The sequence below is a fragment of the Dreissena polymorpha genome, chromosome 9 (assembly GCF_020536995.1).
Source record: "Dreissena polymorpha isolate Duluth1 chromosome 9, UMN_Dpol_1.0, whole genome shotgun sequence".
NCBI classification, from domain to species: Eukaryota; Metazoa; Mollusca; class Bivalvia; order Myida; family Dreissenidae; genus Dreissena; species Dreissena polymorpha.
The window spans coordinates 103,287,476-103,314,909 of NC_068363.1; the positions used below are offsets into that span (position 1 = coordinate 103,287,476).

The 27,434-nt window shown below is 35.3% G+C and overlaps 3 protein-coding genes across 6 annotated transcripts in view; 2 read left to right on the top strand and 1 right to left on the bottom strand.

The window, feature by feature from the left end:
• Window positions 1–13,410, top strand: part of LOC127844578 (epithelial splicing regulatory protein 1-like) — a 33,149-nt gene extending 19,739 nt beyond the window's left edge. Inside the window, exons 9-13 of one of the 2 annotated variants that reach the window (XM_052374942.1) lie at window positions 998–1,213; window positions 1,573–1,830; window positions 2,236–2,500; window positions 3,042–3,370; window positions 7,349–13,410. In XM_052374942.1, the coding sequence (XP_052230902.1) occupies window positions 998–1,213; window positions 1,573–1,830; window positions 2,236–2,500; window positions 3,042–3,370; window positions 7,349–7,510 (1,230 nt within the window). In that variant the 3' untranslated portion in view covers window positions 7,511–13,410. The remainder of the gene's footprint in view (window positions 1–997; window positions 1,214–1,572; window positions 1,831–2,235; window positions 2,501–3,041; window positions 3,371–7,348) is intronic. The other variant, XM_052374943.1, reaches the window with a different exon arrangement.
• Window positions 13,411–14,017: 607 nt separating this feature from the next.
• Window positions 14,018–16,141, bottom strand: LOC127846326 (iroquois-class homeodomain protein irx-2-like). Its single transcript, XM_052377493.1, has 2 exons — window positions 15,984–16,141; window positions 14,018–15,355 (listed from the first exon to the last, which is right to left on the bottom strand). Exons 1-2 carry the CDS (start codon window positions 16,139–16,141, stop codon window positions 15,106–15,108), a joined length of 408 nt encoding a protein of 135 aa, XP_052233453.1. The 3' UTR covers window positions 14,018–15,105.
• A 3,506-nt stretch (window positions 16,142–19,647) lies between these two features.
• Window positions 19,648–25,910, top strand: LOC127844584 (uncharacterized). 3 transcript variants are annotated; one of them, XM_052374953.1, is made up of 6 exons: window positions 19,648–19,901; window positions 20,025–20,286; window positions 20,601–20,703; window positions 21,360–21,507; window positions 24,540–24,689; window positions 24,825–25,910. In XM_052374953.1, the coding sequence occupies exons 2-6, from the start codon at window positions 20,095–20,097 to the stop codon at window positions 25,024–25,026; spliced, it is 795 nt and encodes a 264-aa protein (XP_052230913.1). In that variant the 5' UTR covers window positions 19,648–19,901; window positions 20,025–20,094; the 3' UTR covers window positions 25,027–25,910. The 3 variants fall into 3 exon arrangements, with proteins under 3 accessions (XP_052230913.1, XP_052230914.1, XP_052230912.1); XM_052374954.1 differs by having other exon boundaries at window positions 19,648–19,868; XM_052374952.1 differs by having other exon boundaries at window positions 19,650–19,846; window positions 24,825–25,123.
• Window positions 25,911–27,434: the final 1,524 nt, after the last annotated feature.

Below are 27,434 nucleotides of genomic sequence, written 5' to 3' on the forward strand. Positions count from 1 at the left end.
CCCGCGTCATTCGAAAACAGGTCTTATGCCATATGCGGCCAGCGTAGCTCCATACCAGCCTGTAAGTCGAGCAGTGTGGTCAGGAGCTACCGTGTTCTCTTATGCGACCACGAAAGTTTTCGTGACTTTATAGCGGAAAGCGTAGATCCTGACCAGACTGCGCAATTGCGCCGGCTTTTTAGGAGCTACGCTGGCTGCATATGGCATACTACATAATTTCGTTCGACGCGGCCCAAATTTATATTGCGTGTATATTATAATAGCAACTTCTGTGTGCTATTCTCGTGTTTTTTTTTTAATTCAGGTCGTTCAATATTATCACAAATTTTTAATTGATTAATATCAAACAATTATATGGCATGTATTTCAAAGTCAATGTATTATAATATAAAACTTTCTTACTATAATGGCTTGGCTAGACGAAGAGGGATAAATAGTGATACATGTTGTTTTTTTTACATTTTACATTATTTTTGTACTTTTAAAGGGTGAAACATACATTTGTTTCTCTGTCAGCATCGCAATCATATATGACCCATTAATTTAGACGTTAGGCATAATGGCACACGTAGATGTCACAGGCATGAACATGATTAAATTTGGGTGCATTTTCATATTATTTTTTCACAGTTGTAAGTGGTGGTGTTTACTGTTTAGTGAATGCATTATCAATAAACGAAATGGTTACGTATTGAAAAAAGAACATTGCTATCACAAATGAATACACGTTTTTGAATTTTTAGACATATTATTCATGATATAATCGTTACATATATGTACATCGTGTCATATGTACACGGCATTATATAGTTTCCCCATTTTATTATCATTGGAACCCACGATACAAAAACAAATAAAATTATGTCGGGTTATAACTGCATTATATCAATAATTATAAAGCGTGGTTCCGCGGACTGATGTTCCGACTATACAGTTCAACCGCACCGTACATCCTTACCGCTCATTCACGCAACGAAACACGTGTGTCCTCTTGCAGCTCGAGTTTTTCGCGCGCGAACCCAATGTGAGCGAGGTGTTGGACGGTGAAGACGGCATTCTCTTCGTGCATTACCCGGACGGGCGCTCCACCGGAGACGCCTTCGTACTCATGGGGACGGAAGAGGAGGCCGACAAGGCGCTCAAGAAGCACCGCGACATCATGGGCACGCGCTACATCGAGCTCTTCAAGTCCACCACGGCGGAGGTACAACAGGTACGCAAAGACGAGATAACCGGAAGGGATGAGTCTGTCCAGTATTATAATATAGTTTTTTTTTAGTTTAACAGTGTAATAAATTGGATTTACATAATGTACTGCTAAAAAGTGCAAATAATTTAAAAAACTTTTTTGTATGCGAAATATGCAGAGGATCAAAATGCCTAATAGGCAAATGCAATGTTTCATGTTTGGAATTCCGTGTTATATAAAACGTAGACGATGCTGTTGCTGTTTTTATTTTCAAACAAAAACGCTTTATTCCAGCGCCTTATTAATAAAATTGCCGAACTTAATAGTAAATATTCTTTCCTGTCAGATTGTTCTTTTATAATGACACGCGCTGTTTGTTCCAGGTATTGAACAGAAGTATGGATCCCCGTAACCCAGAACCTCAAGAAAACCAAGTAGCATTACCTCCCCTGATTGCTCAGCTTCCGCAGGCGGCACTGCCCTACATCCCGCAAAATCTCATAACGAGCGGCACAAAACGAGACTGTATCCGGTTACGGAACTTGCCGACGTGTTCACAAGTGACGGACATTTTGTCGTTTCTGGGCGAATTCTCGCAGTTCATTGTGTACCAAGGCGTGCATATGGTATACAGCGCCCAGGTAGTTCATTTATGCACTTGTTATAATAACTAGTCGAAAAAAGAATTTTAAAATTCTGGTTTTGATGGGACAGGGGGCCTTACTGTAATCACATACGTTATATTTTAGAAGGTAAGATAGATATGTTACAGGACTGCTGAAGGGAGAATATTAACAAAACAATTAAAAGAAGTGAATACACGGTATAATTTACAGCATCAACTTTGAATTTAATCGATTTTTTCAGCATACAGCATCACTAGTTCGATTTTATTTCAGCCAGTAAAAAACGTGTACTTGTGCAACACTAAAAAACTAATAATCGACATATTATGGTACGCATATTGTCACCATAATATTTATAACGGCTATTATTTACATGTCATGAAATAGCGATCGCTATTCACCTGCGCGTTTCGTCCCTAGGGCGAGCCTTCTGGTGAGGCATTCATCCAGATGAGTTCCGAGGAGGCCGCGCAGCTAACCGCCATCAACCGGAACAGACGACAAATCATCTACGCTGGCAAGAAACGCGTGATCGAGGTGATCCAGTGCTCCGGCGAGGACATGAACCTCGTACTCACCCACGGGATCTCATCCCCCACCCTGTCGCCCGTCGTCCCGCTAGCGCAACAAGCCGCCCTCCCCCTCACACATGCGCCGCTTATACAGCGGCAGATCATCTCGCCTGGTAAAACTATCTTCAAATATATTGACTTTCAGCTTTTGTCGTATTTTTTCCGTTTAAAAGTAGACTCTTCTTGACGAAAATCCAGTTTAGGCAGAATGTGTCGTCCCTGATTAGCCTGTGCAAACTGCACATGCTTTTCTGAGACGACACTTTACCCACATGCATTAAACCCCCTTTTCACATTACAAGGCTAATAGTTTTTGCATGAAATAACTTATATACGAATAAATGCAGCGAACGTTCAATCGCAGTGTAATATGTCGCCTATATTTGGAAGTACAAATAAATAGTTAGTGCTAAAATGCTTAGTTTTGAAAACAGAACAAGTAGAAGGATCCAAAAAGCTAGTACCGCAATTTCGGTCGAAAAATCAAAGTAGCCAATACACCACTGAGCAACAATGTCTACACACATATAAAATCATGGATATCTGAGAAAACGGCGTCTACTTCTTAATATCATGTATATGACTGTTCATATATATCTAAGCTTTATACTAGTATTAGTCAGCCCTGATGGAGTGTGTTCATCCCTGTTTCAGGAGCCACTTTGTTGTCCAGCCTACAGGCCCCTGCCAGCCACCACTTTGCCAACCCCTTCACTTCCGCCCTGCAGTTCTCGGCGCTCCCACAGCCCATCTATGGCAGCCCCTTCCAGCAGGGACTGTCACCTCTAGTCAGCGCCGCCGCCCGACCCGCCATGTACCCCCAGATCATCTACTGGTACCCGACCCCTCCCGTTTCACCCCAGAGCGCCCAGCCGTTCTATACTAACACGCCCTGCAACACGCCGTCCATGGTCGTTATGCGGGGGCTACCATTTAATGTCTCTCTGCAAGATATTTTAAATTTCTATCAAGGATATCCAGAGGTATGTCCTTTGACAGAGTTGAAAACGCCTGTGATAAATTGTGATTGATTATGATTTATTTTGAATGTAGGGATGTTTTGGGTGCTGATAATTAGGTACTAAATTATCATGGTGTTTTGGAATGTTACGTTTATGTTAATTGCTCTGTAGAAATTTATCTACTGAGGTGAGCAGGCAAAGATCGGCGCAAAACTCAACAAAGACATGGAAATTGTTAATAATTCCAAGTATTATTTATTTATATGATTCATATTAAAAGCAACTGCTGAAATTCAGGTGTAAGAGTTTTAGGGTGATAAGTTGATTACATAACTGGCGACCATGGATGGAAAAGTAGAGGTATATCTTGTATTTGGACGCCGCACTATATTCGCACTAACAATCTTGTACTAGCGCTGTTTGCTGTGTTTAACCTTCTTAGCAAGTCTCCTTTCATATTGTTTGCTGTTTCTTTACTGTTGGAACATAATTCACTTCCAAGAAAAGATCACATGCTCTTACTATCACCTACTTCACGATATGAATTTATATTAAGCATTGTATACTGTGTATCAGTGCGTTAAAACAACCATTTTGTGATGTTACATTGTTTTCACTTTTATATTGCAAACATATTCAAACTGCGCAAAACTTTAAGGTTCAATATTAAAAGAGTAAAGTAATATAAAGGTATATAATATTAACTATTTAAAGTAAATGGTGTTTTATTTTTTTATATGAAGTAGGTAATAAAACAGATTTGTTATTGACATTTCGGAATACGCTGTCAAGTTGTTTTCGCTTAACATTAAGGGTAATATTTTTAGCTCATCTATTTTTTGAAAAAAAAATTATGAGCTATTGTCATCACCTTGGTTAAGTTTTGCGTTTAGGTCCACTTTTCTCAGAAAGTATCAATGCTATTGCATTCAAACTTGGTACACTTACTTACTATCATGAGAGGACTGGGCAGGCAAAGTTAAATAACTCTGGCGTGCATTTTGACAGAATTATGTGCCCTTTTTATACTTAGAAAATTGAAAATTTTGGTTAAGTTTTGCGTTTAGGTCCACTTTTCTCAGAAAGTATCAATGCTATTGCATTCAAACTTGGTACACTTACTTACTATCATGAGGGGACTGGGCAGGCAAAGTTAAATAACTCTGGCGTGCATTTTGACAGAATTATGTGCCCTTTTTATACTTAGAAAATTGAAAATTTTGGTTAAGTTTTGTGTTTAGGTCCATTTTATTCCGTAAGTATCAAAGCTATTGCTTTGGTACTTGCAACACTTACTAACTATCGTAAGGGGACTGTGCAGGCAAAGTTATGTAACTCTGACTGGCATTTTGACAGAATTATGTGCCCTTTTTATACTTAGAAAATTTAAAATTTGTTTAAGTTTTGTGTTTAGGTCCACTTTATTCCTACAGTATCAAAGCTATTGCTTACTTACTTGCAACACTTATTAACTATCATGAGGGGACAGTGCAGGCAAAGTTATGTAACTCTGACTGGCATTTGGACGGAATTATGGGCCCTTTATACTTAGAAAATTGAAAATTTGGTTAAGTTTTGTGTTTTGGTCCACTTTACCCCTAAAGTATCATAGATATTGCTTTCATACTTGGAACACTCGCAAACTATCATAAGGGTACAGTAAAATGACAAGTTGCATAACTCTGGTTGTCATTTTTACGGAATTATGGCTCTTTTTTACTTAGTAACTTTGAATATATGGTTAAATTTTGTGTTTCGATCCACTTTACTTCGTAAGTATCAAGGCTATTGCTTTCAAACTTCAAATACTTTCATGCTATCATGAGGTTACTGTACCTGGCAAGTTGAATTTTACCTTGACCTTTGAATGACCTTGACTCTCAAGGTCAAATTATTAAATTTTGCTAAAATTGCCATAACTTCTTTATTTATGATTAGATTTGATTGATACTTTGACAAAACTACTCTTACCTGACATACCACAATAGACTCCACCCAAACCATCCCCCGTGCCCTCCCCCCCTAATTTTTTTTTTTGATCAACTCACAAATGACCACCACACCCTCACACTTTACCCCCCCCCACCCCACCCCCCCCCCCAATTTTTTATTTAAACGGTTAAAAAACACAAATATTTTTTTCTATTATTTTATGTTTGAAATAACGTCCAACCATCGCACCCAAGAATCCCCCCACCCCCCCTCCCCCCAACCGAATCCCCCCCCCCCCTAAATTTTTTTTTTTAAGATCATCTCACAAATGACCACCACACCCTCACACTATACCCCCCACCCCCCCCACCCCCCCCCCCATTTTTTTTTTTGAAACGGTTAAAAAACACAAATATTTATTTTTATTATTTTATGTTTGAAATACCGTCCAACCATCGCACCCAAGAATCCTCCCCCCCTCTCGAATTTTATATATTTTTTCCGCATTTTTTTCGCATTTTTGGAAAATAATGTAATAAATGTCAACACCCCCACACTATACACCCCTCTTCACTCCACCCCTCCCTCCTTTGTGATTGAAAATGAGAGTCCCTTCACCTTTAAAAAGAAAATAGATGAGCGGTCTGCACCCGCAAGGCGGTGCTCTTGTGTAAATATTATACATGGCATGATCATTTACAGTTTGTATAAAATTTCACCGGGCAACAATATGCACAATGTCTCATGACAATGGCTAACTTTAATGCAATTTCGCGTGGAACTTGAACTAGAACAATGGAAATCCAGATTATAACGGAATGTGAAACTTAAAAACTATTTGTACTGCGTGTGAGGATGCTAACGTCGATCAAGCGTTTTCACATTTAATATCAAATAAGAAGTATCCGCAATTCGTTGTTATTTTCTTTCACGGTGTTGTCCGGGGTTGACAAAATGCAATGCCACCCTCAAGGACGGAAATATGATGCTCCCCTCTAAATTCGGGACAACAAATCGACTAATATTCCCCTTTGTCAAAAAAATGTCTGTATTATTGCATTCCGATTTAGGAAATTGCATGGTAAATGTACTAAATGATACACGCCGAGGGTTTTCTAAATTTCAATTTGTTTGTTTTGTATCCGCAGGAATTAGAACATGTATAATTCATTGAAAAAGGGAGATAACTATTACCCACTATCACGCGGACTGGTAAAATAAAAACCTAAGTTTAAATGGTTGGAAGTTAAAAATGAGCGTTGTTATATATCCAACATTAAGAACCTACACGTTTTGTCGAAAATATATACAGATTTTTATAATGCGATATTCTGCATGAATACAAAACTCTGGTCCTAATTTGTATTTTCGGATAAAAATAAAATAAGACAACACGTATTTGTAGATGTTTGGGAAGTTTCTTGGAAGTAAATTATTATATATCAATTGTGTTTTATGCACGATGTACATTAAACTATCAACGTTTTGGCTTCAACGTTTGTTATTGTACGATACACACAAAACCAAGCAATAATTATTATAATGTACTTGTACTAACAAGCATGAAACACATTTGATGGGTAGTTGTTTGTTACTTAATACTTGTGTATACCCTTCTAGAGCTACTTTTAACCATCAGAACTTAGCTAGGCAGTTTTATTTTATTTCGTAACATTTTCATCAAAAATGTTATTAAAACGTTATAAAACGGTTTCTGCTAATTGCATTGTGCAGCTGTCTTTTTAAGTGTTGTATGAACTTCTGCATGTTTGTAAACGCACGTGTTAGCAATCATAAGTTGCTATATGCATACATGTATGGCCTATTTAACAAGTCATTAGAATCGACTAAATTTAAGTTAAGTTTAAATCTACTAGTGTTACCATTTTGTTTAAAATCGTCGATACTTAGTACTTATTACTCCATGTTTGGGATGTATTTTGACAATTATTTGTCGTCATAACGCAGGACGTTTTGAAAATTTATACATACAGTAACACTGATGTAAATGTTATCATGTTTTTTCACATTAACTAGCACCAACATTCGTCTTGTTTTCCCCATCAGGTAACACCGGACAGTGTTCAGGTTCAATACACACATGACGGACTTCCTAGCGGTGACGTAGTCATTTTGTTCGCATCACGTGGTGAGGCAGAACGCGCGGTGACCGAAAAAAATCATCAACTCGTGGGAAACAGAATCGTAGAGTTATTTTTAGCCGTGTAGTTTTATGGATTTAGCTTTCACTTTTATTCATATTGAATCGTGTCATCGTATTTTTTTATTTATAATTTCCTTCTAATCTTTGTTTCTGTCATTATGGTTGCTGTTCAGAACAGAGTGTATTGTTTGTATCATATACAGATCTGTTCCTTTAAATTAATACGGACAATTTTCCATTTTCAAGGAAATTCATATCAATATATAAATGGTATTTAATAAGAGATCTGTAGTTTTTTTTGTAATCTCAATTATTTAGTATGTTAATATAAATCATCGAAAAATGTCGATAAGGTCTGAATATTTTAAAGAAGTTGGTTACCTGCTCATATTTTAATATCAAAAAGTAGCCCAACGTAATGGTTCTGGTACTAGTATAAGAAGTGTTCAATGGTGCATGCTCTGAACTAAAAAGCTAATTGTCGGTAATTGAATGTTCATTATTAATTCTAAGTACATTGTACATGTGACGTAACAAGCCTGCTACGTGATAAAAGGACGGTACATAATCTTAATATTGGTAATATTTGCGTTACCGTATCTTGGTATTTATTTACCAAAGGCGTACATTTATTTTGATATTTTGATATAACATGTCGTCTTCTACTACTGAGGATAGTGCAAACACAAGCTTTTTAATTGGCTCACATGGTGAGCTTTTTTGAAAAGCTTGTTCAGCTGTGCGTTTTATTTGCCTTTTTAATTTTTTCCTGATATTGTTTTGTGTGCAAAATGCTTAAAAGACTTTTTATTATCATTATTTTCTTGTCTCATTGTCTTTTGAAATTGTGTTTTTAATATATATGTATTCTATGATTATTATATAACAATTATATCTGAGGATCTGTCTGCCTTTTGTGTTATATTAATTATTTTTAATATGATCAGCATATTTTGCTGACATTTTGTTGAAGTGTGTGTAAATTTTATTAAAATTTACGTTTCTTATTATTTGTTGTACATAGATGTTTTATTAATTCGGCATTATTGAGAATTAGATTCTAATTACTATGTTAATATTAATGTAAAATATACAATATATTTGTACATGACAAGACTAAATCAAATGAGAAAGCAATCTAGTCAAATGATCCTCCAACAAAATATAGTGTAAGATTACTTTAGAATAAATACCATACTTTGTTTACTTGAGTTTAAGTCATATTATTTTTAAAGATTAGAGAAAGACACTAGCACATTTTCTGAATCTTTTCCTCAATAACCACCTTATCATATGCAATTGTACCATAATGTCAACATTCCATTTTTTCAGACATCCATAGTGCCTTAATTGTGTTCAAAGTGCTATCTTATCTTCTTGCAGATTTGCGATGCTATTTTCTGTAGAGAAGTGTTTGTACTCCTAATTTCTCCCATAAATAGCATCTGGCATCTACGCAGTGATTTTGTTGTTGTTGTTTGTCAAAACCACAGTGCCTTAAATTGATTAGCAATATTCAATTGTGTAACTTCAATTGTAAAATTTCCAACGATGTCTCTTATAATTGGATGAAATATAATTGATTAAAATTGGAAACATGCTGAACGTTTAATTATTTTTCAAATTTGTAGTAAACAGTTAAATCTGGTACCACTCAATAATGAATCAAGATTTTAATGTCATGAAATTGGGTTGGGAAAATACATAATTTATATTACCACAGTACCACAGTAACTTTACTACAAATTACGCCAGTCTGCAAGATTGTTTTATATAACTTCATTTTGTTTTCTACTCGGTTATGTGTAGGTTTTATATAGCATCATATATTTTCTAACAATCGTTTTGTTGTTTGACAACAAATTCACTTGTCTTCCAGATTTATTCAAATAATTTGCCGTGTTGTATGAAATAATGCGTTGTTATAAATATTTTTGTGAACTATTTACATTAATGTATGCATTAGAAGCAGTATATACATGTATTTTTTTGTCTTCCGAAAGTACGCAACATGTATATTGTTAATATGAGCACTTTTTACGTGCAATGTATATTTTGTCATGTACTTCAAAGAATTGTACTACTGTCATTTTTAAGTTTCACAAACTCAAAACATAAAAAATTACCGCATACACGTATGCTGTGTAATCATTATCATTCCATTATGTGCCTTTGTATGCCAGACACCCTTGAAGATATTTTTTGCTTTTTGCAATATAATGCGCCCAATCCGCCGACCTGCTTGTTAAGGTATACGTTGATTGAACAATGAACTATGTACCGCACGCAGCAAAGCTAACCCAGGATCAACGTTGTGAAAAAATATAGATTAATTTATAAAGTTGTTCTTGTGTAACGGTAAAAGAAAAGAGATACACACTGTTTCGGGTTCTAAAGATTAAACATTATTTGGTATTTCTATTTGTATAAATATAATACATGGACGTTTTATCGAGATACATACATTAAAGGTAAATTCACGTGCAAAAACGTTAACAAGCAGTGGTGCAACAATATTAATATTGTGATTCATGTTACAAACTATTTCATTTATCACCGATCTGTACTGTGTATTTTAATATTATAAGAAAATAGTTTAGAAATTATGTTATATTGTACATATTTTTGTATATTTTATGTTTAAACTAATGACATATGAAATGCCTATTTTTCAGGGTATAATCTAACTGTATCTGTATACATTGCTGTAGATAATGATGCCTTTTTCAGCTGTGGCTGAAACATTCAATACTTGCATGCATGATATGGTATTTATTTGGTTAATATTTTCTATTGTGTAAACAGAGCTCAATTTAACCCATTTATGCCTAGTGGACTCTCCCATCCTTCTAAATTGGATCAATTTATTTCGAAAATTAGGGATTTCTAGTATATTTATTTCTATATTTAGAATATTTCTTACAGAAATTACTTTAAGCAAACAGCGTAGACCCTGATGAGACGAAGCACCAAGCGGCGTCTCATCTGGGTCTACGCTGTTTGCCAAGGCCTTTTTTTCTAGACGCTAGGCATAAATAGGATAACCATTTTCTTGACCATTCTAAAGAGATTTACAATCTTATAAAAAGTGTAATAATGAATGGAATACTTGAATGAATGATGTAAAATTACAGTTTGGGTTAAACTGTTCGGATAATGCCGTTGAATTTGAATTAATTTCAAAATTTAAGACAGTAAAACAAGACAGTCATTCAAAATTGTATTGAAAGCACTCGCAAAGTCATATGATAACAAATTGTAAGAAAAAAACGTTCAGCAGGTATACGGACAAGCACGAGAATTTTGAAACTAATATTTCCAATAAATGTTCAATCAAGTAATAAAGCATACATCTCTTTACGAATGGTCACCTGGGAAACATGATCTGCAGGCTAACATGACATTTTCTTGCGTTTGTGCAATATGGTTAAGGGTATAACTCAACTAAAACGCTACATTTTGGTTATGCGGTGGGTATATTTCGATAGGTATGCAAAGTCACTTAAACAAGTATGTGCACTTTATGACGACCATAAATTAATGTTTTGTTTCGAACTTCAAAAACAGTGGTAAGCTTCGTGCGAGTAGTAAAAAAACAGCTGAAGCTCATAAGCGGTGCACGTATATAAAAGACATCTATAGATACTCAGTTTTAACCCTTTGCATGCTGGGAAAATTGTCGTCTGCTAAAATATCGTCTGCTGAATTTCTAAAATTATCATTTTCTTCGATTTTTTTTCAAAGAATACTATCATAATAGCAAACAGAACGTGGCGTCTCATCTGGATCCAAACTGTTTGCAAAGGCCTTCAAAATTCGGTTCCAGCACTGAAATAGTTAAGTGACTTTGCAGAAAATTCTTCTTGTATTCATTATATCATCGTGTATAGAAATTTTAGAGCAGATACTTCTATTATTTCCTTTGGCCTTCTCGAATAAACAAATTACTGGAAAATAATCATCATAAGGTAGAAAAGAAGAGTAATTTATAGAATAGATATTGTCTGGGTATCAGAAAGAAACTTATAATTGAATATCATGTAAAACGTTTGATTTAAGCAATATTATCGAAATTGTTGTTTCTTTTAAGTAATTTGCTCCATATGAAAACATATAACTGTATTGAATGGTGATTTCATAGTTATCATGCAGATGACGTCATCTCTTAATTAATAACATGTTTTATGCAGTCATATTCTTTGATGTAGATTACAATAACGCTACATTTCCATACAAAATGCAGCAATAAATATTATCTTCATATAATGGTGGTGGTTTTACTGGTGTGGCTCATTTCTGAACCTGGTGTTGGCTTGTTGCTTTTGTTTATATTGTACATTGTACCTAATTATCTGGTAGTAGGTCATGAGTTGATCTCAGCTGGGCACGTGTTTGTAGGGGTTGGAGCAGGCTCGTTCATGCATTTCACATTGTTGTATTAACACACGGTGGGTGACCAAAACAGCACGATGTGATAGGTGATAAGAACTGTACTAAATAGTGATTACTTTGTAAAACAATACGCTGGTGGACTGGGAAAACTCAACAAATTTAACTGGTATTAATTGAACGCTGGCTTACGGGTTTTAGGTTAACTTTTGCCTATTTCATGAATCGGTTCTTTGTTGATTGCCAATTAATCGGACACGGAAATAATGCGGGTAGGGGATATGTTGTTGATTTGTTTCTCTCAAAGACTGTGATAACATTCTGTTTTTAATTTATTAATGATTATTAATGTATTTATTGCTGATTGTACACTGTCGATATCGACGACGTTTTAGACAATTGTGAGAGTATATTTATTTTATCCTAAATCATGAGAGTGATTGACATTTATTGAGTATTTGCAAATAAAAAATCATTTGATGATGTATTTCGTCCATTTAAAAATAATTCAAATATGGTTGCTCTAGTTCCCATCACATACGTGCCCAGGGTAGCTTCTCGTGACCTAAATACTGCCTCTCCGGACAAGGGTCCTCGCGCTTCGTATTCATTCGGCAATCTCCGCAAACGTGACGGAAACTACCGAATGCTTACCAGTGATTGTTCCGTTTGGTGAAGGAGTCGTTCGTCGTAATCTTGCCAGCATATATCGCGTGACCAAACCCTATATGTGAGTGGCTACTGAATAATGGTAGGCTGCATGTGTAACCGGGCATGGATAATCCCCGAACGAGTTGGTACCTGTTCCCTAAAATGCTCACAATAATATTTAAGTTCTGTTTTCAGGAATAGACATAAAACCCACGTTCAAAAACTTCGTTATGTCTTTCATGTTTTTTTTAATAATTAATGTTGTTAAACATGTTTTGTTAAGACTTTCACATGAAAGTTCAGCATGACCATTAAACGTTAATTATTTTACGATGTATGGTGTGGTCCTTATAAATTGTTGTTAATTGGTTTTGATTACTATATGTATTACTGATTACCCTCATAATGAATTTGTAGGTATAACGACAAAAAGAACGTTGGGTTTTAATATTATTCTGAAACATGAACCAACCGTGTTCAAATGCAGTGCAATAAAACATAAAAGTTCAATCTTAATACATCAAGGGGACCGTATAGCTTTGCAAAATTAATATATAGTTTATTTATGTAAATACTTCCATTTAAAGTATATTTATCTATGATTTATTTTTTACAAACCTAGTCATATTCGGTTCAAGTTTTGAACCAGTTTTATGTTGTAACTGTTTTTAAACTTGCTGATATTTAAACTAGAGGATAGTATCTCAAGACAGACATATCATAGGCGACATATCCAGTCTGTTCAAAGCATAGAGACATATTTTTAATTTATTATTTTAGACTTTCCTTTTCTCTATCAATATGCATTTCATTGTTATAACTATGTACATGTATGGCTCCATGACCATGCCACGCGCATGATTGTTGTTAAGAGTGTTTGAGAGAGTGTGAAGAATGAAAAATAAAATAAAGCAGAAGTAAAGAATATGTATGTTTAAACGCCCGCGAAACAAAATCAGAGCAATAATCGGGTTCCTTCAAAAGACGTCATACAAGTATAACATGTTATAATATACGAGAATAAAGTAGTTGCCCGTTTGTTAAATGTTAAAGAACAGTGAACAAATGGAGTTCCAATCTTAGCCCGGTAACAAAGATGTGTATGCATTATACTCGTTCAGTTTTTACGGCAAACCCCCAACACAAAAAGAAGGATCGTTTTCAGTAACTGCCATACCTTGCCCAATTAAAGTGTGGTAGGGTTTACAAGCCCTCGTGATAGCACGGGCACACTTTTGAAAATCCGAACCATATGCATTTACCATCATAAACAAATGGATAGTCCGTCAAATTCGAATAGGTACATCTCAATCCTGTTACCCCAATGGCAAATATGTAGCAAGTATAGTTAAACACATAAATCGCTTTCAAGTTGTTTTGATCACTATTGGAACCTATCGGACACAGTTGATGTATGTGTATGCTTCGCAAAAGAAACGCAGATAATTGTTACATGCATATGGCAATTATTCGGTCCTTCGTTCAATTTGGTACTGCGATATAAAGCAAGAACAAACCAACCGAAATTCTTTGAACTTTTATTTTTTGCAACATAAGTTGCTGCACCACTACCAAACAAAGGTTAATTTATTGATTTATTGTTGTGAAATAAAATAACGACAAAACATCAGCAACCTAGCCACACTTACAATATTCTTTGGCCTGGTCCTTCATATCTGACGAAAGAAAGAAACTCCTGATAAATTATTTAGAGAAAATTATTATTAACCTCCAGTACTTTTAAATAAAGCAATTTACTAACACGATATTTTACAAAACATGCAACCGAAAATTTTAAAATACGTGTATGATTAACAATATAAACATCGGCAAAAACGATTTAAATAACCTTATACATGTATAAACAAGTTGATGCTATAAATGCGTGTTAATGGCCACGAATAAAGCGATTAAAACAACATTGACACAAATTGTTTCTCGATGAGAGGGCTTGTATAGATCAAATCATACCCATGGGTCAAAATGCCGTGGTCACACATATAGGTCAACATATATAGTTTGATTGTTCGGGTTTTTAATTAATAAGATTTTAAGTCATTTCAAAAATCGTGAAAATTGATGCTGCGAAGTGTGTCGTTTGTCTTAATTCTATTACTATGCCATCAACCAAATAGTTGCACTGCACATGCAGTCATTTTCTCGTGTATGAAAAGTAATTATTAAAATAATATTGAATAGCTGTCGTCATGGCAATCAAACATTAAGGACTGGGTACGTGTCTAAATAAATAATACTAGTAATTTAAAATACCCTAAACACGGAAAGGAACGCAAACAAATACAGTCAAATCACAATTAAGATAAAAATACTGAATAAAGTATAACGGGAGTATTTTTTTTTGAAATTGTGATAGCAATGTGTAACCATTTTCTTAATTCAGTTACTCAGTTCGTATCCAGCAGGGATACAATTAAATTGACACAGAACAAGTTTCACTCTTTTTTCTCTTATGAAATTTTCCCTGCGTTAACTTCAATTAGTGTATGCGTTTTACAGGTTTACGCTTTACTAAAACACACTATAAAGTAATACAAATGACGATATATTTGAATAAGCTAGTGCTGGAAAATACTGAATACAAAATCTCGTCTCATTGTGTTCAATGGGGACAAGCCCTAAGGCAGTTATTGATCAAAGGATCGCCTGCGTAGCTCTTTCTAAGCCTCCGTCTTGCATTCGCGAACCACGTGGCCACCTGCGTCAAAGTCATGTCACATAAGATGGCGAGCATGATCTTCTCGGGTTTGTTCGGGTAGGGGTTGGCGCTGTGCACGGTGAGCCAGAGTTTGAGCGCCCCGACGTTGTCCTTCACTGGCAGCTTCCGGTCGGAATGTGTCGGGTTGTAGGATCTACAAAATACGATTAAATGAAATAAAATATATTACTGTGCTTATTGCCAGTCTGTATGAATACCAAATATAAACTTTTAAGAAAAGAAAAAGGGGGATTATTCAATTATAATGTCAAATTTCAATATTTCATTCGTTAACTATAAAACCAAACAAAAACGAACAATGATAGTTAAGTCATATGAACAATTAAATATGTAATAAAGTTTTGTTTTCATACACTGCATGACGACGCTCATTTTTCAGACCTGCCCCACCACTGAAACGTTTTACCGTATTTGTCAGGGAAACAAAATATATGTTCATCTGTAGTTGAGATATATCCTTCACATAATATTTGGCATTTTCCAAAAGTGTTCATGCATCTCTGTTATGGTATATAGTTGGGTTTTAAATGTTTAAACTGTTATTTCTATGCAAACCACCGCCTTGCAGCTTTGTTGTTGTCATTCTTGTGACATGTACACGTGCGCAATGAGGTTTGTTCTCGAATAAAGTGTGTTACAAAATCTTGAATAAATTGTGTTAAAATATATCTTATTATAATACATAGGGCACGGCTTTTAGTGTTCGTCCTATCTAGCTGATAATGGTTGTAAATGTGTCTCTAAAGCTGCGACCGGCTTACCTATGAATCTCCCGTGCGGCTCCTAGCGTAATGGCTGCAGAACGCGTTTCCCAATCAACTGAGTCTGGCTCCTCTTGCTTCCGAACGTTCGAAGGGCAGAGCTGAAAGGTCGTCAATATACAGCGAGTCTCGGTCTGGGAATACTGAGCTGAATGCATGTAAAGTATCATCCCAGATTAGGCTGTGCAGTCCGCATAGGCTAATCAGAGAACAACACTTTCCACTTCGATGGTTTTTTCCGTTTAAAGTTAGTCTCTACTTAATACAATCTAGTGAATGTGGAAAGTGTCGTCTTTGATGAGCGTGTGCGGACTGCACAGGCTAATCTTGGAAATCACTTTACGCACACGAATTAAGCCTATTAAACCTAAACATAAAATTAACGGTACTAGAGTTATATTCAAGTACAAATAATTTACGCGCGTTTAGCAGAACACTCATTCATGAACAAAAACATGTTCACTTTAATATGTTCAATATTCTATGCATATGCGGCACAACGACACACTGTTTGTATTGCAACAAATACGAGTTAACTTGCCGGTGTTGTCTTTCAATGGTCGTAACGAATTTATTTAAATTCAAATTAAACAAAACTGTATAAATAAAACTGCATTGATGGCACCATTATAAGGCAATTACTATATTTCACTTAACATTCCTCGTTTATTCGGATGTATTGCTTTATGGTTAAGAAAATACACTACAGGAATTAAAATCGTATATACTCGCTTTAAGTTGCTATACATCGTTATGATTCTAGCATGTCTCACATCTCTCGATTACCAGGTTGCAGGATCACGTGACTTGGATGGTTTCCCAATTATACGTTAATGAATGAAAACACACCGGTAAGTGATGCTTTTTTTCAAACATCTGTTTAAACTTTTTTTTATATTTCAACTAGTGCATAAAAGACAGATTTTTATGCTTCTTATGGCGATGTGAAAAATATAAGAATTACTTTATTTAATAAGCCTGTGTTCTTGATCAAAAAATCGTTGTGTGCTGCACTGTTATGATGCACGAAACTTGAAATTTTGTCAATGATTTCAGACGTATTCAATGATCTATTCTTATACCTTAAGATATCGGCACAAACCGCAATAATAACTGTCTTTTATGCACGATTTGTTTTGCAAATGTATTTCAATAACTTGAGATATTTTGAAAAACAATTCCTAACGGTGTGTTTACATTCTGTCCAGCCCGTGTGTAACCCCCTGAAAACCCAGTTGATTCTGCAACCTGATTACTTAGACCTTAAAAATTAAGGTATGGTTGGTTTAGGTTTTAATGTTGGCTCCACTATTAGCAAAATCTATTTTGATTATCTATGATTTAAGCTATTAATGGTCATTTATTAATAAAACAAATGTTTTAGTAAGAGGTCTAACGCTTCAAAATCTTTTGCTGAAAAAAAAAGTAAATAAAGATGCTCGAGTGGAATTAATATTATACAAAGCGTCAATAGTTTTAAATAATTTGAGTTACGTTCCTTTACATATATTTTTTGTAAGATCGCAACTGCATTTATTCCGGAATTCTCCATCGATTAGGTACACGAATGTGGTTTGTCTTCAGCGTGTGTCTCAAAGGGTCGTATGCAAAGATTGACAAATAGGCAATTTTCCAACTTTCTGTCAACGATTTTAAAATTAAAGAACAGTGAACACATGGAAAAAATAATAATACATGCATAGACTTGTATTATGAAAATACATGTTCCTTTTATGAGTAATGATCAATGAAAATTTAAACAATTCAACAGCGTTACGATGGAGCAATTTGGGGTGTTTCTGCTGTTTTCGTTAATTTGTGTCATAACGTGTATCTATTAAATAAAATTAAATACTAGTACGCAAAATCCAGACGTCCCCGCTTCGTATCTTGGTTTCATCAATAAATGTAAATATATTTTTAAGGTTTTATTTTGTTATTGCTGTTGTGTGTATACTTGAGCTTTTTAATTTAGTTTACTCTATTAAGCAAATAAGCGACGAATTTCAACAAATGTCGAAACTATATGAACAAGTCCCCTTCGCACGTTTCTTTTTTTTAATTATCACTTTTTATTACTCTGATTTCAAATGAAACAGTGGTACATATAATATGTTTTATTATTATTTTATCTTTATGTCCGGCGAAAGTATGTATGAACATATGATCTGTTCTTTAATAAGTCAAAACACTTTAAATGAGAGCAATTTAAATGACATTTAAGTCCCTTAAAAATGTTTACTTACGTTAAAAAGTTTACGTTTTGTATAGTCATCCGTGTATACAATAGGACACACCTGTTCCATCTTAGTTCCTCTCACTTCTTCCAATAAAAGCAACGCGATATTACTTCGTGAGAAAGTTCATTAACCCGGATCGTAAAAACGATCGGGTAACTCTTTAATAACAATTAATAAAATGCTTTAAAACTAAAAAACGTGTAAACAGTAACTGGTCAACAATTACCAATTCATTTACTTAATTCTTTAAATTGTAAACAGGAAATAGTATGGGGAGACTTCGGATGAAGATGGGCGTTATGGCGCGGCGCCAGTTATAACGAGCGAAAATGGACCCACTGCTACTCCTGTCACATAAATTTGACGGATGGGTCGCTATGACAGTGGTCATAATAGGTTGAAAAGCGGGGAGCCTGTTAGAGATCAGTTAAATGTTGGTTTAATTGAAATGACTTGATTGTGATTGCATTGAGCATAGCCTGGTACCCCGCCTTGTTATGTCATCAGAGTAGTCGGGTTGATGAGCCGTGATTGGTTTATTGGAATTTTCACATGTGATCTGGTCTAATGTGAAAGATGTGTGTTTCCAATGCAGCCTGTGTTCATTAAAACGTTATGCAAAAACGTATCAGCAAATGGCGTTCGAGTTTAACTTCCTCTTTATATTGATATAAATACGCCATATAATGTGTTTAAACAATTATACATCAAACACATAGAAATTCTGCATAAACCAGAGACGTAGATAACGTCTAAGAGCTGCCAATCTCTGTTATCTACGTCTCTGAATAAACGTACATTACAATATAAATAGCATATAAACAAATAGTATTTCGCCATATTTTTCCATTTTCGACTAATTGTTCAACATCATCTTCATAATCTGAATTATTATGTTGTATAAAAATTACTTTTGCCCGTTTTGTATTGTTCAAACTCGCAGCCTTTTGAAATCCATATAGAAAACTATCAACGTAATTTTGTTTCTATTTATATTTAGGTATGTAATATAGATGTAAACATACTTGTTGGATGTGTGAAGCTATAACATGCTCAATTTGAACCATACATTTCTTGTATGTGGAAGTATGTAGAATTGTCAAAGAAGCAGTGAATCTTCATCGGTGCGCTTTGACATGTACACTAAATATTTAAGTGCACTTGACGTGCGTATAATTTTTTTTATTTTGTTCCGCTCCGTAAAAATTTATTCGATTTTGATTCTTGCCAATAGTCCCTCTGCAGACGGCCCAATCGTGATACATCGGCTATCTCGGATTCCTCCGTAAGATATGAAATAAATCGTCTGCTGATCCAGAGTGCAGACGGCCATGGTGATTTCAACGAACGACAACTCTGCTAAAATATGATAATTTATTGGTTTGTGACCTAACGTATCGCCTAGAGCCCGGCTATCAACTTCACTCCAGTATTAGCTGATACGTGCTCTGGCTGATAAGAATACTAATTCAACTTTGCTTTTTGTTCTAGATTTTGTCAACAACGTTTGAAAGATGACATGTACATAAGTCGTTTTAGATCGTTCGATCAAGTAAAGTTTCTGATAGATTCAATGCGATCCGTTAAATTGACAGTTGAAGGACCAGCCCTTGCAAATGCAGTGTATGTGACTGAAGTTCAGGATGTAAATACACTTGTAAAATCGCGAGTGAAACCGGTAATAGTAAACGTAGAAGGATAAACTTATAATTATCCAGATATGACAAAGCGTGTCAACCGTCGAACATAATCAATCACGCGTTAAAAAAATACACTCGCAATCATTTTATTTTTATTTTAGATATACGGTGATGCGATTGCTGTAAACGGCTTCCATCGATCAATACGTTCAAGTACAAGCAAAAATCACCATGGCTACGGAATGTTTTCTGTTTGGCGGTTTCGTGATAATTACTACCGCCATATGGGTGTACGTGTTGCGCGAACGGCCGTTCGAGTTCTTAGCGTACGCCATGTTCCTGCCCGGGGCAACTGCCCTTGTGTGGTCGTTCTTCAAGGGGACGCTACGGGAGTTCGTCTGGATGACTTCCGGTTTGGACCAGGTATGTGTAACGTACGCTTCTACTCACAACGGATGGTGAAATCATATAAGTTTGCATAATATGACATTTTTTGCGAAATAAGTTAGATTGTCTGCGACGAGCTTTACACTAATGATTTACACTCGATTTCATAACTACTCATAAAAGGCCAGTTTAAGAATGGTGATAGATGCGCGTTCGATGATTCATCGTTAATTGTTCCACATATAATGATTTCGATAGTAGAAACATCTCCTTTTTTCAAATAAACAAAAAATATGCCAAGTTCTTTCACCATTCTGAAAAAAAAAACACTCTTCATTTATTTTTTTCAGCCCGTGTCAAGTATCGTGTACAGCATTGTTTCCATGGTAATGGTCGTAGCACTCGTGCAAATGTGTGTGAAAGTATCCAGCCACATCGGATGGGCACAGAAAGGTACGGTCCTTATAGTGACATGAACATATTAGTCTCGCTCTGTGAAAACGGGGCGTAATGGCTGTGCGTAAATTGTCGTCCCAGATTAACACGTACAGTCCACATATGCAAATAGGAACGACACTGTCCGCTTTAATATAACTAGTCGTTTTAAGAAGGTTTCTTGTAAACGAAAATCTAGTCTTGGCGGAAAGTGTCGTCCCTGATTAATTGTGTGAACTGCGCAGGCTAATCTGGGACGACAATTTTCGCACATGCATTCGGCCTTGTTTTCCCAGAGCGAGGCGCATATTTGTTCAAATTAACTATTGTAATTAGTCACAAATTATAGGACGCACCATGCACAAGCGAAATAATACTCATAAGCAAGGTAAGTATTGCACAGGTTGTGCCGTGTATGGAAATCCGGGCATTGAAACAAATAACAGTATAAATCGTTTTATCGCTGTTTGTTGGTATTTTGGGAAACTTCTTTTATAAGCTTCATATCTGGAATTGAAAACAGATACATAAGAACGAAAGGCTTGAGATATTGAAGGCGAGTACATGTGGAGATCTTTACATGCAGTTTCCTGCACACGATTGATCCTATAGGCAATAATTCAAGTTTGGACACTGCGGAGCTACTTGATTATTGTGTTATTTTTTATCTCCAGTTGAAATGCGCGCCTCCGCCATTCACGGTCATAACCGGAACTACGTCAGTGGGTTCATGCGCGCGGCGGGGGAGGAAGTGGGCTGGCGCTGCTTCCTGCTGCCTTGCCTCGTGCAGCGCTACTCTACCAACCAGGCTATACTGATATGGTATACTGAGTACAATTATATTCAGTGTTTATTGTGTAAGTTAGGATAGCTCATGACCAGACTTAATGTTTAAATAAAATTTGAGCGGCGTCATGCGAAAATGAGTATTAGGTTATATGCGCCCACCGGTGCTCCAGATCAGCATGTACATGTTTATATCATTTTGTGCGGACTGATCGACCCTACCCGAGAATGATTTCAATATACCCACTTATCGCAGGCAGAGCTCCAGATAAGGGTCGTATTTTCGTAATTACGAATTATTTTCAAGTCCGTTACGTATTTATTTTAAAATCTTGTCGTACCATTAAGAATTACAAAATCAAGTTACGAATATTATTTTTTCATCGGTTCGTATCGATTTTTATTGAGTTCTTTTCGCCTATTAAAGATCTTTGCAGTGCTTATATAGACGAGTTAATTGTTATTGTTTACATTCGGTATTTTCCGCGCATGCGCACTGACTGGTTGGCAAAAACACTGGTTACAGTCACGTAAAACATGTATAAAGGGCTTTTGTTAAGTCAATTAAACGATAAAAAATCCGAAATAAACATTACAACTCTTAAACAATAGTGCAAATATATCATATTTAGAACCAATAAATGTATATTCATATATATAATTTCCTCTTTATAAAAATACAAATTAGTTATTAGCCTCAGAGTAAACATGGTCGGAAGACTAAATACTGACAATACCACACAACAAAACAATAAATTAGCCGTATTCTTTTTTTATAGTAAGACTTTAAAAAATGATATTTCAAAACTTATAAAACTTACATTTATTTTATTATAACTATAACGGTGTTGATATTGTTAATGTTCATCTGCGATCGAAAGTGTATTATAAGAGGCGCATTAAATCAATTATAAAACAAAGCCATAAAAAACGGAATACATAACAATCGTTAAATGTTGTGGTAATTTTCTTTTCCATATAATGAATTTTCGTTTCGTTTCCATTGAATTACAATATTTAAAAAATATTATACAAATGGAAATAAAACCTGCATATTGTGCAAATTGAACTGTCTTTGCATACATGTATATTGAAATCTCTTAACAAGTAGTAAGGAGTGATAAATGTAACAATCTAGCATTTTATGATAAATATATATATTTATTTGATTTATTTTACGCAAATATTGTTTATCCATTGTGATTGCTTGGTTTCATGATGGAGTTACGTGCACTGCGAGAACGTACAATCTTCACACTAAATTGCCGAGTTTACATTTGCCGGTACCCGCGTTAAATACATCAATTGTTAGCAGTAATATTGCACAAATTTTAATTTAAAGTTATAAAGCACTCTATTATTATGATTAAACTGGCTAACATATAAATACACATGTTCCTGTTAATCCGTTTCGGACAAATATCTTCTTTTTTTAATATGTTTAATTATTCATTAAAGCAAATGTTACGTATTTTGGCTTAAATTTTTGGCTTGCTCAATATTACCGGTATATATGACTGCTCAATATGCCAAGAGATGATTTGGGGTATCATAAAGTCTGCCACATGTGGTCTATGCAGGGACCCAATTAAAGTATAGGTCCCTATGTTTATGACACTGGCATGTTTTCTGTGTAATTGTCTGGGCATTCTCCGATCATAACGAGATAATATGCTTGTGACGAACAACGGTGCAATTAAACACCAGGTTAGAAATGCTGAAACAAAAGTGTCAAAATTGGTGTGCACAATTAAATAAAACAATTAGATTTATGAATTTATTTGTTGTGTAACAAGGTAAGTTTGTACAGATATATTAAGGTTAAAATCAGTTACTATATGTTGCGAACAAAAAGCGATCTATTTGTTGTTTGTTTTCATCGATATTTGTGTTCTTTCATTAAATTTAATTTATTCTAAAAGAATTTCCATCTCTGACATTTTGTATCTAAAATGGACGTGAAGATGCGTTTAGTAGAGATGTTTGTGGTTACCACACACAGAGCTCGTAGATAGTGTTCCACTCCAGAGCTCGTTTTTAGTAAAAACAAATAATAACAACAATATAATCGTTTCAAAAATGAATTTCCACGCATGCTTATGTTTTATTCAGACATAAATAGTAAAATTATATTTGATACAGTTCATGATTATCAATAAAAACGATGATTACGTCAACCTTCTCTATATGCGCTTATATGAATTCCTACTCTTTTTGCCAACCAGTGGGCGGAGTCTAAACTTTGCAGGTGCGTGTGACGTCACGCGTTAACTCGTCTATAGAATGGTTATCGGGTTTGTTGAACAAAGCGCATTTTTCCAATAAAAGCGGCGTATACAGTCTATCTGTCAAAAAACAATGGCGGCGCCCAGAAGGCGTCCTAAAAAACTGCAAAGCATCCCAAAACACGCTTTTGACATATTGTACGCAAAGTGAGCCGAAGTTAAATGTTTAGAAAGACATTATAGAATAGATCTTATACGATGTTGTATGTTCAGTTGCAAACACAGTCGGAAAAGCTAAACAAAAACGCAACACGACGGGTCCAAACTTAAACACAAAAAAAAACATTGACGAGAAGAAGGGACAAGTCCTTGTGTTAATCGTTGAAAAGATTGGAGGGGAGACCCGTTTTAATTGTGAAATATGTAAAAATTCATCTAAGGCATGCACTCTAAGCACAGTTTGGGCATATGAAGGTATTTGAAAAATAAAATTATATAATACTGAAAAGACACTGTTGAACTCGTATAAATAAAGTTGCTAGTATGTTTATTTTGATTTTTTTTTGCATGAAAATAACCATTATTATTTATTTTTAGGTCATTTAGAAAACATAAGAATTATTTTCCAAAACTTAGTAGTAACATTAAGAATAAAATTTAAGTTAAGAATTATTTTTGAAAATCTGGTAGTAATTTAAGAATTTCACAAAACCTTATCTGGAGCTCTGGCAGGAGTATAACAATACACACGTCACATCCATACCTCAGTACTTTGGAATCACTTCAACATTCCTTATAATTTTCTAAAAAATAAAAATAAAAAATGCACATACCTCGTTGCAGCGGTGTGTTCTGGGGCTTGTTCCACGTTCCCGTCATGGTTCTGTTGATGTCGCTCACGAAGCCACAGCGCCCTCGCACCACCGCCATCGTGCAATGTGTCTCGTGTGTATTCGCTGCGTTCACACATGGCTGGGTCGCCATTAAGTCGGGGTTTGTAATTCAGTAGTGACACTGATGTAATCATGTTGTATCGTGTGATAGGATGAAATAATCTCAAGAAACAAACAAAAGTACTCTCTGTAATTTATGAATATAGATCTGAATCTATCTTCCTTTCATCGGCAGGTATTCAATGTGGCCTGCCAGTGTGATGCATTGGTTCTGGAACGTTTACAATCCCACCGTGCTAGGCAGCATTTACACAAACACCCCTGGTCATTATACCGGCGAGCAGTGGAAAATCAACGGCGAGGGGCTGATGGGATGCCTCGTTATGGCACCGGTTGTAGCGATCATATGCATAGAACAGAACAACTGGACGTTGTAGAAATAGTCCGTTAAAATAATCGTTAATTGTTGCATTTATTTATATAAAAATGCTTTAAAAGTGTTTCTTTATAATAAATCAATATATTTAAATTAAACTCCTTCTTACTTGATATTACTTTCCTCATTCGGATTTTCGTCATGTATGTATGCGTGCGTGCATGTGCGTGTGTATGTGACAAAAGAACTTGATTTTTACAGATTATCTCCAACATTGGGAAGGAATCTCAAATATCAAATAATTCAATTTGTCAACTGTTTCGTTTTAACCATATAAACGATTGTCATTGTTGAATCGAAGCACATGTAGATGGTATTTAAATTTGGTCATGGTATTTTCATGTACATGTATATGAATTATTATGTTTTAAGAGCCGATATACGCTTGCTTACATGTGCATCAGTATCGTTCGCTATAGTTTTAAAAATTATATTGTATATTTTTTGCATTTGTATGTGATGAATGTTTAAGAAAAAAATCCCATTTTCTGATGTCTACATTTTTCGTTTAAGAAATATGTTACACGTTACGTAGGCATGGCATGCTTTACCATCTGTATGTTTAAAAATGCGACAGAGTTTATATTTCTGATTTGCAATATCACATATTAATCATGAACTATTTTATCATTTGTCAGTTTGTCTACGCATTAAGTCCGAGCCTATAACTGAATATGACCAACATTAACGTTCACAAGAAAGAAGAAAATGACCCATACAAATTAATTTCGACATATATACATGCATGTATAAACGCATGAGAATTTTTGCCCATCTAATCATGTACGGAAGTAAATAAGATAACAAATATTCACATATTCTATTCTAAACAGCATTTCTGTAGTTAAACATATTCTAATAGCCATTATAAACGTCAACTTGCTATGTGGTATTTCACTTATTCGTGTTTAAAAGACGTCATGTAAATAGTTTGTTTACTGTAAGATATTAAATACCATAATGATTTTACCGTAGTACAACGAAGGGAGTAATTTTAGCTTATGTGATGTCATCACATTAGCTAAAATTGCTCCTTTGTTGATTCAACAACATTTCTGTAGTTAAGCATATAATAACAAATGAGTTGAAATGACGGGAAAATGCGGTCTGTGCCAAACCAATAAAAAGAATATTTATCTGGAAAAGTCAAATATTTGACAGGAAAGAAAGTTAAATACCTGGAATAATATGATATATTGGACATAAAATAAAAAAGATGAATCGACGACGTTTCGTTGTAAGTTGGTTCGCCCCTAATTGCATTCGCTAAAAATTAAATACATATGTACAATAAATACATAAAGATTAAACGCACGATGCAATCCTTTCTCTATTTCGGCTTCCCATAAATCCAACAAAGTGAATGTCTTTCATAAATAGAATTGCATTTTTAATTGTGCTTTGGTAGTTGTAGGCATTTGGTATATTGCTTGCAAAATATTTGTGCAATACATAAATTATAATATATAGAAGTGACGTAGAGTTTTTCTAATGGAAATGACCAGGCAGCCGCCTTACGCGAGTAGTAATACAGAAGAAGGAGCCATATTTTATGTGAGGTCTCACTATGACTCAGTTCACCGTCTCGTTATCCTTTAGACAGTTCTTGTATGATGAAGTTGGTGAGAATAAACAGAGTTGGAGAAATCCCCCGTTGGGACCACTTGACGAAGCAGCATGTTTGTCCGCAACGACGTTTTCTTACACACGGGCTTATCGGTTGTGTAGATACGATTTAGTTTACTTGTTTATGTTGCGTTGAACACACTGCGGAGAATTTTCGCTAGAAGTCCGCCCTTCAACACTTAGCCGATGACCTTTTTTAAGTCTATGAACTGGTCACTGGCGGGGCCTGAAATGCGTCTTGCATAACCTATTCAAGGTATGTTGTCTGGTCCTCCGTTCTCCTGCATTTTCTGAAACCGTCATGCTCCGTTACTAAGATGCTTTCTGTCTCTATGCTCTATTGGATGTTTTTTTTGACAATTTTCTCTATGGTCTACTAGATGCAGGAATATTGGTGAATCATCCTGGACTACTTCCAGGACTGGGGTACCTGGCCCTGCAATCAGCGAATTTGAAGATGTCCATTTGCTCATGGAAGTTGTTTGAATGATTCGTTGTTGATGTTATCAGGGCCTAGGACTTTTCTTTTCTTCAGTAGTTTGATGTCCTTATTCATTGCCTATAGTATAGTTTCTTTTTCATGTCTTTTGTGCGTTGTTGTTGTTTTTTTTTTGCCGTATTTTCTCTTCCTTTCTACCGCACTCGGTCTCTAGTGTCCTTGGTACTGTGGTGTTGCTCCCCTTTGCGCATGCTTATGCCAAATCATTTGCAACCGCGCTTTCAATCATGTTCATGATGGTTTTGCGATTCGTGTCGTTCTCGTCGTTTAAGGTTTTAGTTAGT